This window comes from Zootoca vivipara, chromosome 5 (assembly GCF_963506605.1).
Source record: "Zootoca vivipara chromosome 5, rZooViv1.1, whole genome shotgun sequence".
Taxonomy (NCBI): domain Eukaryota; kingdom Metazoa; phylum Chordata; class Lepidosauria; order Squamata; family Lacertidae; genus Zootoca; species Zootoca vivipara.
In genome coordinates, this window is record NC_083280.1 from 69,330,034 (window position 1) to 69,347,350 (window position 17,317).

General features: G+C 47.1%; 1 protein-coding gene across 1 annotated transcript; it reads right to left on the reverse strand.

The window, feature by feature from the left end:
* Window positions 1–1,910: 1,910 nt before the first annotated feature.
* DDIT4 (DNA damage inducible transcript 4) lies at window positions 1,911–4,634 on the reverse strand. Its single transcript, XM_035138481.2, has 3 exons — window positions 4,481–4,634; window positions 4,065–4,318; window positions 1,911–3,373 (listed from the first exon to the last, which is right to left on the reverse strand). Exons 2-3 carry the CDS (start codon window positions 4,240–4,242, stop codon window positions 2,880–2,882), a joined length of 672 nt encoding a protein of 223 aa, XP_034994372.1. The 5' UTR covers window positions 4,243–4,318; window positions 4,481–4,634; the 3' UTR covers window positions 1,911–2,879.
* Window positions 4,635–17,317: the final 12,683 nt, after the last annotated feature.

Genomic DNA, 17,317 nt, shown 5'->3' on the forward strand with positions numbered 1-17,317 from the left:
TGCCCATTCCACAATGTGCTGACATCAAGCTGAAGTCAAACATTCGTGGTCAGCACTGTGAAACGGAATGCACCACTAGGCTTATTAGGCGATTCTATGAACTTTTGTTGGGAGGCCACTTGTAGAATTCAGCTCTGCACATCACATATTCTGTGTATTATACCTATCAAATATAACTCTATTGCATTCCTTAGCAAAAACACAGAGGTAGTGTGTGCCACTGTCATCTTCACAAGTCACATATGATCGGGAAGACACTTGTCTGCAGACAGTTATGGCCATCGCTGCCTGTGGCGCTGGAGGCTGAGCAGCTGAGGAGCTCATGGCCTCCTTCCACGTATGGTTAGCATGGGGCCATTATTGGCAGCACAGTCCCTAACTGGTGGGCTGTATCCATGTATGCTGCAGATGTCTCTTTCCCACACCATTTTGGTATAATTGCCCTTTGTGGTTTCCCCATCCTCCAGTCCCAGACTCCATTCCAGATTCTACTAAGGATTACTCAGCTAAGTCTTAAAATACCAGTTGGTGGGAATCACAAGTGGGAAGAGGGCTATTGCGCTCATGTTCTGCTGTGGACTTTTTTGTCCGACTGGCCACTCTTGAGAACAGGATACTGGACATTGTGGGCTTTTAGCCGCATCTGGCAGGGAACTTATGTTTGTCTATGCCTAACATTTCCACCAAAATTGATGGCCCTTCAGCTGGATTATGGTCTCAGCTTTTTCCCTTTTTACTCTTACGTTGCAGGGGCTCCATGCCTGACTTTAGTACACTTCCCCAAATACTAGATCTTATGTGCCAAGCATACAACTCATGAACCTGACAAGATGGGCTCTGCTTACAGCAGCTTATGCCACACTCAGTGGCTCAGTATATATTTTTTTTACCTTTTTCTCAGTATTAGCCTTTAACTTGCCACTTAAACGGAAAACCTACAGCTGACCTTACAGAGGACTGCTTACTTTTGTTGAGGTTTTTGATTTGTTTTCCCAAGTAACCTTCTTAGAGCAAACACAACCTCTGTCTCAGCCATTAGGGAAGAATTACCGTGCACATTCACCACTGGAGGAATTCCCATAGCTGCAGAATGTTCAGGGAGCAAAAGGCCTTCCTGCAGCGAATACTCGAAACATTGGCAACTAAAAAGCCAATCCCTTTGCTTTCAGCAAAGTGAGTGTCCCCAAGCACATCAGGACTGTGTTTTACAACCAAGGACTGGTAAAGATATTTAAGAGTTATATCCACCAGCCCCTGCAAGAAGAATGACTAACAATGGAGCAGGCCCCAGTAGAGCATCTGATGCAAGGCCCCTCCTGTGGTGGCTTTGAGTGCCAGTGCTGTGGGGAGGGAAGTAATGTAATTCAGATAGGTACAACAAGGCCTTCTGCCCTTGAACAGAATGATCTCCATTGTACTGGTAGACATGCCAATATCCTTTTGAGGCCTATATGCTAGTTGGCTTAAACCTGGTCCTGAACAGGCATTTTTGGTTACAGTCAACTGACACCCAACTGGCTTAGCAAATTTGAAGAGGCAACCACAGAACTGCTGACCAAGGTGTCCGTTCCAATCTTACATCAAAGCAAGGGCCTTTTCTCTCCAGCTCGCTCCCAACATCCAGGTTCTGAAGACAATACAATCTGAAGGAAGGAGGTATGTCCAGCAGATCTTTTGAAAATTGGGATTCGGGTGGAGAGAGGCACAGTGGAAACGACCGAGTGCATTGTTTTCCCCTCGCTCAACCATATTTGAAAATAGAGGCCACAGGCCAAATCTGATTCCAGGAAACCTCCAGTGTCCCAAAGCCCATTTCAGAAATCAATTTCAGAAGTCAATCACCCAACTCCCACCACCTTTTTGCAGCCCCAGTTAAAACACTGGCAAGGAAAAGGAAGGAGAGAAGCAGATTATTAGAAATGTTTTTATTAGAAAAGTAAAAAATAACCAACAGTTGCATAGGAGTCTTCAAAAACTTGAACATCAAGTGTATTCCATGTGAACTGTAACCAACGGAAGCACTACAGACCGACTGCGAGGGTTCCTGCCCCCCCACCCAACCCCATCCCAGCATCACCTCACACCTCCCTCAAACATACATAACCAGGATACCTAACCATGACAGAGCACACTCCACCTCGTGTGCCCTGTGCCTCCCACGCTGGTCTCATTCAGGAAAAAAAATAAACATGAACAGAGCTGCATAAATGATGCATGGTGGATTTAACGCTCCCATTCATTCAGAAGTCCTTATATTTAGCTGCCCTAGTGTGTCAGTAGTGGAGCTTCTTCATGCCCTTCTGTTCAAAGCAATGCAACACATTCTTGGGTCCCTTTAGACCTTAAAACACATATAAACAATTGTCCATGCACCTCACCACTCACCAGATATCCATTGATTACTATCTAAGTTTTTTTTTTCTAAAAAAAGAAAAGCTCATCACAAAAAAAAGCAGGCCACCTTCATCTATCCTTTAGTGGCAGCCCTGCTGCTGTTATGTCATCAGCTGCCAGGAAAAAAAATACTGCTAAAGTTGTCCCATGTATCAGACAAGGATTTTTTTTTTTAAAGCTAGCACATTGTTTCCAGGGGGCTTTTTTTTTGTCATAGTTACTAAAAAGCAGAGTGCTGTTGTTGTTGTTTTTAATTTTCAAACCTTGCCTTCCTCCTCCTCCTCTTTGGCCTACCTGCCTAGTATCACTTGATAAGTCAAACTCCCATCTAAATCTAACCTACAGTGGCTCAAAAGGACAGCCGCATCTTGGAAACGGCTTGTGTTCCACAGCCCTTTAAACACGCCTCCCTACTTTGGACCGGTGCTGGCCATTATCTTTAAGAGAGTAAATGCTCAGTTTTAATTCCAACCAGGAGACACTTCTCAGCACTCTTCTATGAGCAACTGCTCCGAGCTATAGAGTTTCTTTTTAATGACCCTGAAGCCAGTGCTGAGCTTCAGCGATTGGCTGAAGCCTGGAGAAAAAGCAGAGCCGGAACTAAAGAGTCCCTGAATTTTAGGCCAGAGGCGGGAATCCAGTCTTAGAACAAGAGTCAGCTGGAAGGTAGGCACCAGGCCGGGGTCCACAGCAATCTGCCCCACACTGTGGCAACCCTTCCCTTGTTCCACGCACAAGTCGATGAGGGCCCCCCTCAAGCCACAGGGCTCCCTGTAGGCCAAGTGGAGGAGCTCCTTGCTAACTTGGGCGATCAGCTGGCTTGGCATGAGGAGCCTGGAGGAGCGGTTGGAGTTGATCTTCGCTTTATTCAGACTGACTTGGATTAGCTTCATGAGATTGGCACACAGGAGCTCATCCTCCGGATCATTTAACAAGTCAAAGTCTGGCAAGGACACTTCATCCAGATATTCCTGGGCATCTGCAAATGAAAGAGAGACAACAGCCCCGTGACTACGCTGCCGCCGCCTTACCTTTATTGCCACCCCCTGCCAAGAAATCAAAACAGCTTTGTGCCGTTTCCTTGTTTTTAATTGGTAGAAGCCATTCTGGGCAACAAAAAGATCACATTGTAAAGCTTAAGGCAGCCGCTTCTCAGCAACCCCTCTGCTAGAGAAGGCAGGCGGCAAAGGCAGTGGCTGCTTTCTGGTTTGCCCATTAAACATGCATTGCACTTTAAATTCCTGCCATAGTATGACCTGTAGTTGCCCATAATGCTCACAATCTCCCTCCACATCCTCCTCCAAGGCTTCATTAAAGCAATCAGTAGGCCAATTCTGCATGCACTTAAGTAAAATGGGAACCACTGAAGAGCTCCTTTTCTGCTTTAAAGGGGTGAGGAGGTTTTTTTTGGGGGGAGGGGAATTTTTAAACGGAATTAAGTAAACATGATAGAACTCCACCCCCACCCAGTCTATGTATGCAGGCCTCCAAAGCTCCCCCTACATTACCATCCCTAGTCACCTTCCCCCAATCTGCTTAGACGTGGTTCCCATTACAAGCAGGTCCCCGGCCCCAATTCTCCCAGCCCAGACCCGCATATGAAGGCCTAGGAGCCCGTTTTGCAGACATTAAGACAGACACCCCCGGTGAGATGAAGAAACCCCGCTTACCCGCTTCGGAGCTCAAGCTGCTATCGAGGGACTCGCAGTCGGAGCTCTGCAGCCGGGCGCTGCGGCCGGCGGCCCCTTGGTAGGCGCTCTCCTTCTCCCAGGCGAAGGCAGGCGGGTTCTCCCTCTGCTCCGGGATGGGAGGCAGCGGGGAGGAGAAGCTGTCCCACGAGACTGGCATCGCTGCCCTTCTTCCCACGGCCGCTTTTCCACACCGGGGGTCGGAGGACGGGTGTCCGCCGCTGGGATCGACAGCTCTGCAGCAAAGCGGGGGGGGGGAGGAAAGAGGAAGGCGCAGGTGAGGATCGGAGTGGATCGGACCCCTACGTCTTAAGACCAGCTCCAAAAGATAAAGGGCAGCAGAATCGACCGCTGCAGCCTTGCAAAACCGGCACCCAATGGAAAACCCACCTACTTACCGGCTTCAGGGCGCCCGTCGAAGAAGCTAGTGGAAGCAGCAGCAGCAGCGCTGAGCCGTAGGACCCGTAAGAGGCGCACAGCTGCCCAAGCGACCCCACTGCCACCCAACCTCCCTCCTCTGCCCTTTCGTTGGCACTGCGGTTCCACCCCCCGCCGCTCCGCCTTTAAATAGTCAGGTCAGGGGGGAGTGCGCGCTCGGTAGCTCCGCCCCATTCCCTCCGCCGCATTCGCCGCTTCGGCTCTCCCGCTCCGCCGCAGCTCATTGGCCGGGAGCGGGAGCTGGGCCGATCCAATGGCAAGGGAGCGCACGTTCGCAACGTTCTCTCCTGCCCGGTTACAGCAGCCTGAGACACGCCCCCCTCCACCTCCTCCTCCTCCGCGCTGTTCTTGTTCTGCGGCTGCACGGGGATGGGGGGCGGGAGGAGGCTTGTGGCTGCGGCGAGGAGGGAGGGAGGGGGTGGCGCAGCCTGCAGAACAATAGGCTGGTGTTGGAAGTTGGGGGGAAAGGGGCGCTTAACGACGAGTCCAGCAATGTGTGTGGCTTCCACACCCCTAAACTTCGCGCTCCTCGATGCCCGATTGCAAAATTGCGCGTTTGCAATTGCACCCGGGTGCAAAGCCTGCCGAGTTCAACGGGACATCTTAGCATGCATCTTATGGTAGCGCCAGGCCCAGCAGCGCTGTGTGCAAGCAGAAGGTCCCACGAAGCGTTTACCTGGAAATCAAGCCCCCAGTTGTGTGTGACAGAAAGAGAAAGCCATGCAAATAACTCCCGCTGGGGATGGGAAAGGCTTACGGCTGCAGAAGAGCTTCTGCCAGTCAGTGTAGGCAGCACTAAGCTTGATGGAGCAATAGTTCTGGTTACAGGTAGGTAGCCGTGTTGGTCTGGATCGAAGTAAAATAAAAAAAATTCCTTCAGTAGCACCTTAAAGACCAACTAAGTTTTTATTTTGGTATGAGCTTTCGTGTGCATGCACACTTCTTCAGTGTGTCTCAGTATAAGGCAGCTTCCAAACTTGGGAGGGGGGTTGCTTCTGAGTAAACGCCCTTCAACGTGCATGGGATTCTAAGAGTGGGGAAGGCAAGAGATGGGTCCCACTCTGGGCGCCCATATCACGTAGAGAGCAGGCTCCGCTGCAAACCAGTAGGGCCGGCCTGTCCTTATAACGCGCACTAGGATGGACGAGGAAAGGATCGGCGCAAGTCTACCGAAACGCCCGTCCTATTGTATTCCAGTGCGGTTTACACCCAGGTAAATGGGGGGTTAGGACCGCAGCCTTACAGAGTCAGTGGCGAGGTAGTTTTCATAGAATCAAAGAATTGCAAGGGACCCAAGGATCATCCAGTTCAACCCCCTACAATGTTGGAATCCCCCCCCCACCGCAACGTGGGACTCGAACTCCGAGACACGAAAGCTCATACCAATGACAAACTTAGTTGGTCTCTAAGGTGCTACTGGAAGGATTTTTTAAAAATATTTTGTTTCGACTATACCAGACCATTAGCTACCTGTAATCGGAGACCCTGAGATTAAGAGCCTCTGAGTTCTACGGATTGAGCTACCTGCTTTGTTCTCAATCCCAGTGTTATGCACGGCCTGCTCTTTCTCATGAAGCTGTGGCTCCTTTTTCATTTTGTTTCCCCCAGTCACACAATGGATCTGTGGTTAAAAGGACACCGGTCTCTCTCACACACCCCAATCCTAACTACGATCCTTGGCCAGAAAAGTCTCCTGGATTTCAAGGGAATATCTACATGATGCGCACGTAGAAACTGTTTGGCATCTGGCTGCCAACTTTAATTATAATATACCTCCGGACACTTCCGAACCTTAAAGGATCCGTTTCCTCCTATTTACAATGTGCTCTCCCAAAGACCTTAACCGTGTACGTATGTACTGTATATGGCTACGAAAGTAACAGTTGCATTAGCAGTCAGGTTACATTATTTTGATAAGCAGCCGAAGAAGTGAATCTTCCACAAAGCGGCCTGTAGAGGGATGTGTGCGTGTTTTGTTGCTGCATAGATCAGGAACACCCCCAAAAAGCACTTGGAATTCTGCGCATTTTCTTCGGGCTTTTCCTTGCAATGCACAAAAAGAGGAGTGATGTAAAAGCGGGTCGGGACCCGTGTCGGACTCGGGTTCACACGTTAAGTGTTGGTCACCCTGCCAACACTTTGGATCGCCAAAAATATCAGGGGTCCCCCCCCGTTATTATTATTGTGCCTGCATGACGTCAGCTCATGTCTGGGCGCTGGTGTGCGCAGGGCCGTGCTATCGATTGACCGCCGCGGAGCTGATAAGGGCGGGTTTTGTTGCAATTCCTCGGGCAGAGGAGGAGGAGGCCGGTCGGTGCGACGGCGAGCTCGGCACGTCGGAGAGCTCCGTAACTCGAGCCGAGCAATCCAGCCACAGCCGGAACTCACACGGCTACCTCCGCTTGGGTCCTAGCGCCTCCCGTGTTCCCAGCCGTGTAAATTGCTGCGGGAATTGCATCATGAGCGATTGGGGAGGGGAGGGGAGAGGAAGCACCCGGAGCTGCTGCAAAAAAGCATTTCGTTTCATCAGAAAGGAGGAAAGTCCATATAATAAACTGCAGGGCCTTTTCGAGGGCTTAAGGCCGGACTGACTCACCCGAGGTTTCTGGAAGAGAGGGCACTGAGTTTAGATAAAGAGATGGGTCCAGTCCAATGCAGGCTTCACACATTAATTAGAGTGGCGGGGGGGGGGGGGAATAAATGAATTCTGAACATACTAAGCGCATCGACCTGGTGTCACAATAAGTTATTGGTTAGGCTGAAAGAGCAAATGAGCCAGCGTTCGAATTTCCCCAAAACTTTTCTTCTTAAATTCTTAAGTCAAGCAAAACTAAAACTAAAACAGCTGGCAGTCCTGGGAAATGGTAACTTGGGAAACGGTAACTTCTCTGTCCGGCACATCAAACTTTTTCTCCCATCTGCTGATGGTGGCAGCAGGCCTTAGCAGATGGCTAGCCAAGCTGCATATATTTTCGTTTTCTCCCCTCCCCCCCCCCGCCCTCGCTACACTTTCTCTGGCCTATAAGTTTCGCTCCTCTTTTTATTTGCTTTTATATCATAAATGCTTTCAAATAGGCAAAATAAAAATATTCAGTGAGAGACATTTTTAAATGAAAATAACGGGGGTGAAATTAAACTTGCCAAAACAGAGAGGAAATTTGAGCAGGTAGGGGAGTTCTGTGCCCCATGGGACGCGGGTGGTGCTGTGGTCTAAACCACTGAGCCTCTTGGGCTTGCTGATTGGAAGGTTGGTGGTTTGAATCCATGCGACGGAGTGAGCTCCTGTTGCTCTGTCCCAGCTTAGCAGTTCGAAAGCATACCAGTGCAAGTAGATAAATCGGTACCGCTGTGGCAAGAAGGTAAATGGTGTTTCCATGCGCTCTGGCACTCGTCACGGTCCTCCGTGCACCAGAAGCGGTTTAGTCATGCTGGCTACATGATCCGGAAAGCTGTCTGTGGACAAACGCCAACTCCCTCAGCCTGAAAAGGAAGATGAGTGCCCTACCCCATGGTTACATTTGACTGGACTTAACCATCCAGGGGTCCTTTACCTTACTTTACCTTCCCCCCTTTATCTACCTGTGTGCCCTATCCTGGGTTTCAGTTCACAGCTCTGCTTAAATTGATTGTAAAGCAACAGAGCAGGGAGGAATACAAAAGGAAATGGCATGCAAACTGAGAACTGGTTCCCGCAATCCATTTAAAACGTGTTTGAAGCTGACTGAAGTTTATTTCCATCCTACTCACGCACGTCAGTGGCCGTGTTGTGGTACATGCCCAGACAAAAATCCACCATGCCCTGGCAAGTTTTAGGAAAGTGGGCCAGTCCAAAGCCATGTGTCGTTTGCCTTAGTTTTGTCTCCCCCATCTTGGTGCTCTCTAGATTACGGTATTATTATTTTTACTGCAACTCCCATCATTCCTGACCGTTGCTTTGAGGCGATGGTATCGGTAGTTGTAGTCCAAAGCATTTGCAAGGCGCCAGGCTGCTGCCACAGCCTGTGCATTTCTGCTTATGTTCCCCACATGCACATAAACAGTGAGACACAGATGAAGAAGAAATCTAGAGAATCCTAATTAAAATGTCTCTCAACCTGATAGTAATAATGCTACTCAGCATTTTGTAGAGTGCTTGAAGACTGCTCAGAGCACTCAATCTATACAGTATTATTATCTCAAACGTTCTTAAAAGAACCCTGTAGGCATGCCAGTGTTAATACGTTCATAATGCCAGTGGGAAGAATGGAGGAGGGTCTGGCTTCAAGATCCCAGCTGACCTAAGGGCACTTACTGAGTTCAGGGATGAGGTGAGATTTGAACCTGGGGAATTCCCAGCTCACATCCTGAGTCATTCTGCTGCTCTTGACATGTCTACCCTATCCCAAAGTTACCAGATTTCCCATCAAAGGCAGGCACATTTATTTAAATGTTCACACATTGCTTTTCCAACATTCAAACTGATTTCCACCTGTAATTTAAGATTTTTATTTTTAAAAAAATACAAAAAGAAGCAGTGTGTGTTCCTTATTTCAACAATTTACTGTTTTCCTCCTCCTCCAGAATGGCCCCTGTGATTTAAACTAACCTGGTCCCATTGTTGCCTCACAAGGTGCCCCAAATTGCTCACCGTTCAATTATTTTACTGGCAGCATCTCATTTTGCCCTTATGTATTTATTTAGGAAGGTTTCTAGATTGTTCGATCACATAATGCTCAGGAACAGTGTACGTAATGAAAACAGCCATAAAACACAGCCCAAACCTATAAAACTCTCTGGCCTTATTCACGCTTACTTTTTGCCTTGCTCTTTCCAGGCACAACTCTGCACTTAGAAGGTCTGTGTCCAGTGGTTTTTGTTTGTTTGTTTGTTTGTTTGTTTTGCCCCAGAGTCCCCCCCCCCATGAAAACCCACTCTTTAGCGCTCAATCAGAGCAAAAGTCAAATTTTGTTTTGGGCAGATTTGTTTGTTCCAATTCAGAGCTAAAGAGCGGGGGTTTCCTTCTTGTGGACAAGCCCCCCACCCCTTTCACATACACATCTATTCCAGGATAATCCAGACTGTGTGGTTTGTGGATTCAAGTTGTGCTGCATCAGTACCAGCATTTCTGCATGCCCAATGGAATAAATAATACACCCACCCACCCACCCGTCCTGCAGCTTCTCCTGAACCTGCTTCCCCAGCCAATTTAGTGGTGCATATGGTGGGGAGGGAGGAAGCCCCACTGTGCTAGCAGTACTCCTTGCATGGTTTTATGCTAGCGGGGCCAGAATTCTCCTCCACCCACCCCCACCCCCCATCCATTCCGGTTTCCGGAGTGTTATGCCATTTTGGCCATGAAAAGGTTAAGTGAGTGCAGCTAAATCAAAGTCAAAAGTCTGGTGGTCTAACCCAAATCAAGCCATAGAATAGAGGTGCAAGTGACATAGGCGCCACAATAGGACAATGAGAATGTCGTTTGTATGACAATGAGCGATGGGAGCGTTCGTCCAGCATTCACTCGGATGCACTTTTCGGTGCATTTCCCAGCCACTTTCTAGACCTCAAAAAGTTGAGTTTCAAAAGTGGACTTGTAGGGTGACAGAGCACTTTAATCGGCATTCAGCTTTATAAGTAAAGGTAAAGGAACCCCTGACCGTTAGGTCCAGTCGCGTACGCCTCTGGGGTTGCAGCGCTCATCTTGCTTTACTGGCCGAGGGAGCCGGCATACAGCTTCCGGGTCATGTGGCCACCCAAAGCTCTGGTATGTGCCTAAAACCCTCCAGCAAAATTCAGCAGGCTAGAACTGGACAGAGGTGGAGGATCTCCCCACCACTGCCATGTCAGTGGCTGTATATGTCAGAAGTGGAGAACCTGTGGCTTTCCAGAGGGTGTGCGACTTCAGATCCCAGCTTGCATGGCCTTGGGGTCAGGACATTCGCCTTCGCTCATCCTTCCCCACGTTGGTGCCTTCTAGATGTTGTTGGCCTACCCTTCCCACCATCCCTGACCACTGGCCAGGCTGACTTGGGGTGGTGGGAGTTGCAGTCCGAAGCATTTTGGCCAGAGGCGCATCATCTAGGTAGCTGTTTCATGGCTGTATTTTCCCACAGTTCTGCAGGGCAATTTTGAGCTGAAGAATGGCAGGAAGGAAGAGCTAAACATCTGCTTCTCCCTGAGCCACTGCCCGGAACAAAACTGGAGCCCCGTGTCTGCTTTAAAACAGTGGTTGTTGAAAGTCAGGAAATTTGATTACAGACCTCCTGTGTTGTGTCTGTTTAGCCTTGAATATGTTCCTCCATAAAATGTCCCAGAATCCTTTGCAGCATGATAGGGTTCAGTGCTGGACACTAAGGAGCTCTTCTACAGCAAAAAAACACTGATGAAATAAATTATTATTTAAAAGCAGAAAGATGGAGGGATTAAGTAGGCAATGACTTAATGATCAGATTCCTTTTATCTTCATAAAGCCAATGTTTATCAGGCATTGTAAACCAACAAAGTGCACCATTGAATATAGATGATTATCCCCTTCATCTGGCCAGCACTGTTTCCTCTCTTGTTGTGGTTGTGATTGCAAGCAATTGCCTTCTATTAAGATATTTTTTCTATGCAAGCGGACACTGGCGTTGCTACAGAGGCTCCGTGTCAATGGAGAGGGGTGGGTTCCTAGGACAGCAAATGAGAGAGGAGGTGGATTCATGAATCAGGCTTTCTTTCCTGGACAACTCTGAAAGAAATGATTGAAAGCCTCTTCCAATGGAAATTTACAGGTATTTTTATTAGCTGCCATAAAACAAAAGGTAGCAGCCCTTGGACCACACTTAGAACCATGTGGCTCTCTCTATGTGATCATGTGACCTTGTGTGGGAATATCGTCGCACCCTGGGTTGTGAAACTGACCGGCAAGAGTGTATAACCAAGGCTGCATGGACAATGTGTAGCATCATTGCTGATAACACAAAATAGTTCAACCCGCAAATTCATTTGTTCAGTAGCATGTATTTTCAATAGCAGGAATTCACTTTCTTAGCCGTTCACTGTCATACACTAGACTGATGGATGTTAAAATGTTGGCTTCTACTGAGGAAAAAGACCCCCTGCAGCATCCTGGCCCAGCCTTCAATGATGATGATACTTGAAAAATAATGAATCCGACAAACTTTTATAAGCCCTTCTTCTCACCACTCCTGTAGTGCTTTTTTACTACTATGACATCAAAATTATCCCTGCAATAATGAGAACTCGAAATCTGTTTTTCTAAGAAATTAAATTAAAGGTTTTATACATTCTCTGTAGGAAGCACAAAACTGTTTTGCAGACTGTCTCATGAGACCTGCAGGATATGCATTACAAACCCCATATATAGTGGCTCATAGATTGTAAAGACACTCCAAAAAACATATACACTGCATAGAAAGGTGTGTGTGTGTGTGTGTGTGTGTGTGTGTGTGTGTGTGTGAGAGAGAGAGAGAGAGAGAGAGAGAGAGAGAGAGAGAGAGAGAGAGAGAGAGAGAGAGAGAGAGTGATGTAGGCTATACATTCTAGATATTTACATTGCATCTGTTAAAATGTATGTAGCCCTTGTTTAAAAATCCTTATTTTTGTCTGATATGTGGAAGCTTGCAAAATAGCGTGTGGTACTCAAATAAGTTTTACCTGTTGAAATGAATAAAGCTAACTTAACGTCCTATTCATTAACTTCAGCAAATGAGTAAAAATAAGCACTCACCCCTTGGGTGTAATTCAAAGTCATGCTGTGTTGAATGTCCCACCTCTACAAACCCTATCAGCTTGCCAGACAGGACAATCCCCCCTGCACGCTGTGTGCTGTGGGGGGGTTTCTCCCATGGTTAATATTGTGGGGTTCAGGGGGCACACAGAAGGAGGAGAGGGGTTCATTAGGTTAACCCCACCCATTGCTTTTAGAAATAAATGATGGTAAAATACAGTCTTAGAAAGGAAAGTAGCATTTCAAACCCCCCCCCCTCTTAAAAAAAGCACAGGCCATTGCACGGCTGTGAGTATGGAAGACCATAAATGTCCCAGTCCCTGAAAAGCAGTGCAATTCTGATATGTTTTCAGTTGAATGCCACCCTTTTTTCTGGCTCGGGACGGGGGGGTGGGGCTTGCCCACTCTCTTTCTCTTCTGAGGGTCCACAGGTTGCCTTGGATCATATGAGTACCCAGTAGAGCCTATGAAGATATTATTTTTAAAATGTGCACCCTGCTTTATCTTCCTAAGAAATCAAAGCAGCTAGCCACATGAAGACCAATAACAGAACATTGCGAATCATGTCAAGAAAGTAGCCCCAAACAGCAGCAAACCGCAGCCAAACAGATAGCTAAAGCCAAGCAAGCTCATAAATGTCATAAAAAGTAGTAAAATCAGAAGCAGAGCATTGAAAAGAAGAGACTAGCACCAGCAAGGCAGCAAACAGAAGGGACCAAGATTGATAGTAAAGGGCCTCTCTGAAAAGGCAGGTTTTATTCAGGCAGCTGGAAATATTCAGGGTAGTATCCAACATTAGTTATACTCAGATTAGATCCATTTAAATCAATGGAGTTATGTTGCTTAAATCCACTGGTTTATGATTTGCACTGAGTATGATCCTCAGTGTTGGTGCCACAACTGAAAAGCCCCTGCTTTTTATGGGTTGACTGCCAGGGACGGTTTTGTAAACCATGTGTGCTCATGTGATACACCAGGCATCCCCAAACTGCGGCCCTCCAAATGTTTTGGCCTACAACTCCCATGATCCCTAGCTAGCAGAACCAGTGGTCGGGGAAGATGGGAATTGTAGTCCAAAACATCTGGAGGGCCAAAGTTTGGGGATGCCTGTGAAACACCATCACTGCAAAGGCTCTGGTGCATTACAAAGGTGGTATATTCAAATAAAGTGTCATTAATGTTTAGATGCAGGGAATACAACATTTTCTTTTGGTCTCACACGGTGCTCCTTTTTTTCTGGAACTCTTCAGCTGGCAGCCCCAGCAGGTGAATGAGGAGGAAACAGCAGTGAAGGGGGTGAACGGCAGGGCCCCTGAATCAGAGCACACCTTGACAGATGTCTCAATCATGTTGGTCCTAGGCATCATCCCTGGTTGGCAAGAGAATATGCAGCAGCAACTCAGATGTTGAGTGAAATGCAGGAGTGGGGTGAGGGGAAGATGGAAAGACATAGGAGAGGTGGTGGTCTTTAAGTTGCCCAGGTCCCCGAGCCACTTAGGCCCTTAAAACTAAGAACTAGCACCGGAACTGTTTCCTCCCAAGCTGTACCTGCACTGTTCTGCTCCTGAACCCAATACCTGTAGCTACAACCTGACCATTTCTCTACATCTAACTTTAATAAAAAATGAAAAAATGTGGCATATTCTGGAAACGGTTTCTTCAAGTGTCCCCTGAAAAATCTGGCAAACGCTCTAACATTGCACTTATCTAGAAAGCATGATTTATTAGTAGATTTTATGTTTTGCAAAGTCAAAGAAAATGAACTGGACAAGTTAAGCATTTGGCGCCACTGGGCCCTAGGATGCAAATGAGTTTTATATGCTGCAGATGGTGCACCATCTGTGCTTTGGGCTTAGCCTCGGGATCTGTTCTTAATGCCAGGGCTCTGAGTCCTGGAAAATGTGAAGTAATCCTAATGAAACATGCCTTTGAGCATGTGCAGAGTGTCCCCTGCTCCCCACTGCCAACAAATAACCACAGCCTTTCTCCACATGACTAGGGCTATGGACCGGGGGGGGGGGGCTTCCTTGACCCCAGGCACACCTCTCCTGTTTGAATGTAAGCACTGGTTAGAGAAGGAGGGAAGGAATTAGGCCAGCTAGTTCTATTTGTAGATCCCACTAACGACTCAGCATGTCACCTTGGTGGCAACAAGGAGGAACCAGGTTTTTGCTCCAGTGAATCAATCTATAAAAGATTTTAAAACTGTGTCTGATGCCTGTGCTGTGCTCTCAGACAGGTTTATACCTGAATGGTGCTCCTGTATGTCCAGATCTGCAATTTATTATCAAACAGCCAAAGATCAGAATTTGTTAGAGCCTGGGAGCATCTCCCATGGAAATGTAAGCATCTGCATTAATTCATTGGTGGCACACCCTCAATGTTTATTTTACTGCATTACTAAGGATAAATTTAATCATTGTGGAAGTCAATATTTGTTTTTGAGCACTGTCCCTTCCTAAGGGATGAGTTTAGGAATGATGGAGCGGAAGATACATACTGCTAGGCAAAAGCTTCAAGTGGCTGAGGGACACAGATTTAAGCTCAACCTGTTATTTTGCCCATGATTCTTGTGATTATTTGGGGGGGGGGACTCATACATCATTTGACCTCAATTTCCTCAGGACAATCGGTCCACAGCATGCTGACCTCAATTCCATCCACTGAAGTCATTTGTGTTGACTACAGACAAGCTGGCGACAATTCAGGGCGGGCTTGATTCGAGTTCATCATCTCTGACAGCATAGATGACCTGCGAAGCAAATGGCGAGAGGCACGTTGTGAAGGGAAAGGTGCTGAGAACAGGAAGGATGGTTGCAGTCTGCACAGGACTACCTGTGATTACCGAATGTGTTGATAATACACAGGATGGCTCTCTTTGCTGCCTGGGGAGGGAGGGTGCTGTTCAGTATTGGGACTCCAGCCTGCAGGGAAGAGGCTAACCCTTAACCCCCGGCACACACCCAACAGCTTATTTCTCCTTGTTCAAATAGCAGCTGTGGGTGGGAGGGAAAGCAGTATTCATTAGGACCAATAGCACATAAAAAGAAAGAGGTCTAAGAAGACCCCACCCTAGCCCTGCTTAATCCTGGGGAAGAGGAAGGAGAGATGGTGTCTTTATGTTGATGCACATTTACTTGCATCATATTAGGAGACAAAGCAACATTTTGTGGGGGAACGGAGTTTTGTTGATTATTGGTAATTGTCAAGCAGCTAAATAAATGAATAAAAGCAACAGCTGGGGGAAAAACAACAGCCTAAAACTAATGAAACATTAGCATAAAAGCCACATAGAACAGGGACTGATCTTAGGGGTTAAAACAGGCTTCCTCAACCTTGGCCCTTCAGATGTTTTTGGCCTACAACTCCCATGACCCCTAGCTACGGTAGCAGGACCAGTGGTCAGGGATGATGGGAATTGTACATCTGGAGGGCCGAGGTTGAGGAAACCTGGCTTAAAGTCTGGGCGAATGGATAAGTCTTTGCAGGATGTCTTCAGCACCTGATCCTACTTCACATATGGAGGAGGGAAGGGCATTCCATAATACAGGGGTAATGGCAGAATATGACCGTTTTTCAGGTCGTAGCTGGATAATATTCTGTAGGGGGCAGTGTCACACGTAGAACTTCCCCACAAGTAGAATGTTGGCCGAATGTTCGCAACAGACCATGGAGCTACCTAGCAAGAGGTTGGATGGAGTTGGCTCTAGGGTTGCCAGACTCAGTAGAGGACAGGACTTCTGTGCCTTTAATTGCCCTGCTCTCTTTTGAGTCTGGAAACCTTAAAGAGAAACTAGCAGACCCTTTGCTTGGAAATTAAACATGGTATAAGGCTGCTTATGTATGCAATGAGAGGGAGTGGTGGGGAAATATAACTTGATGTGGATTCTCCTTCCTTGGAGGTTTTTAAGCAGAGGTTGGATGGCCATCGGCCATGTATGATCTGGTTGAGATTGCTGCATGGCAGGGGTTGGACTAGATGACCCTCGGCGTCCCTCTACAATTCTATGATTCTATGTATTTGTTGGGGATGCAGGTGGCGTTGTGGGTTAAACCACAGAGTCTACTGAAGGAATTTTTTTATTTTGTTACACCTGAGTAGACTTGCATAGGATGGGGTCTTGCAAGGGCTGAAAAATACTTAAGTATGGATCATAAATTTAAACACTGCCATTGCAACCCTCTTGGTGGCAAGCAGGATTTACCCCCTAGCCAGGGTGCAAGCAATTTATTATGGTATTATTCTGTAGCTATAGCTTCCCCAAACCTTCTTCACTTAAAATCAAATTTGAAAAAAAACACAACTGCACTACAGTATGTTCTGTCATCTTTTGCAGAGTAAGTAAAATGTCGGGTATTTTTGTAACAGAGGATTCAAACAGTTTTGACCTCAACTTTAAAGCCAAATGCAAAAGCTACATTTTTGCAAAACAGTTTCCATTTCTTTTCTACATTCTACCCCCATACATTCATAGTGTGGCAGGTACTCAAAGGCACATTTGAATTGCACAGATGTAAATACAGTCACCACCCATTGCTAAGGATTTAATCCCTGATGTGCTCTTTTTAGACGTTCTGTGGATCACACTGGACTGCCCATTGGAGTATGTAAACAAATGCTGGCTTTCTTTAGAGGCTGCATTTGGATGTTGTAAACTACGGTTTATTTTGATGGGCTCGCATGCACTGTCCACCATTCTATAGTGCGGCCACAAGGAAGAGACTGGAAAATTTTACTTCCAGATTCAACTAGCCACAGTTTAGTGTGTAATCTCAGAGGGGCAACAAAATTGGGCTTTGTGTGCACCGTTGATGGCCCAAAGACTAGTGTTACAACACTGGAAGGAGCATGTATCTCCACACACCCCGGCCAATTGCTCAGTGGTCAGAAGACATAGCTACTTTTGCGATTTATGAAAAAGCCACCTGAAGCAGGTGCCAAAAAGGGAAGAAACACTCAGATATTGGGGATCCAGACTTGCTTTGCTAGAACCTATTTTTCCTTTTCTCTCCCCCCCCACCCCCCGCCCACCTGCTTCTCCCTTTTGGTTTTGTTCTGATTGTATTTACTTTTACTATAAATCAATAA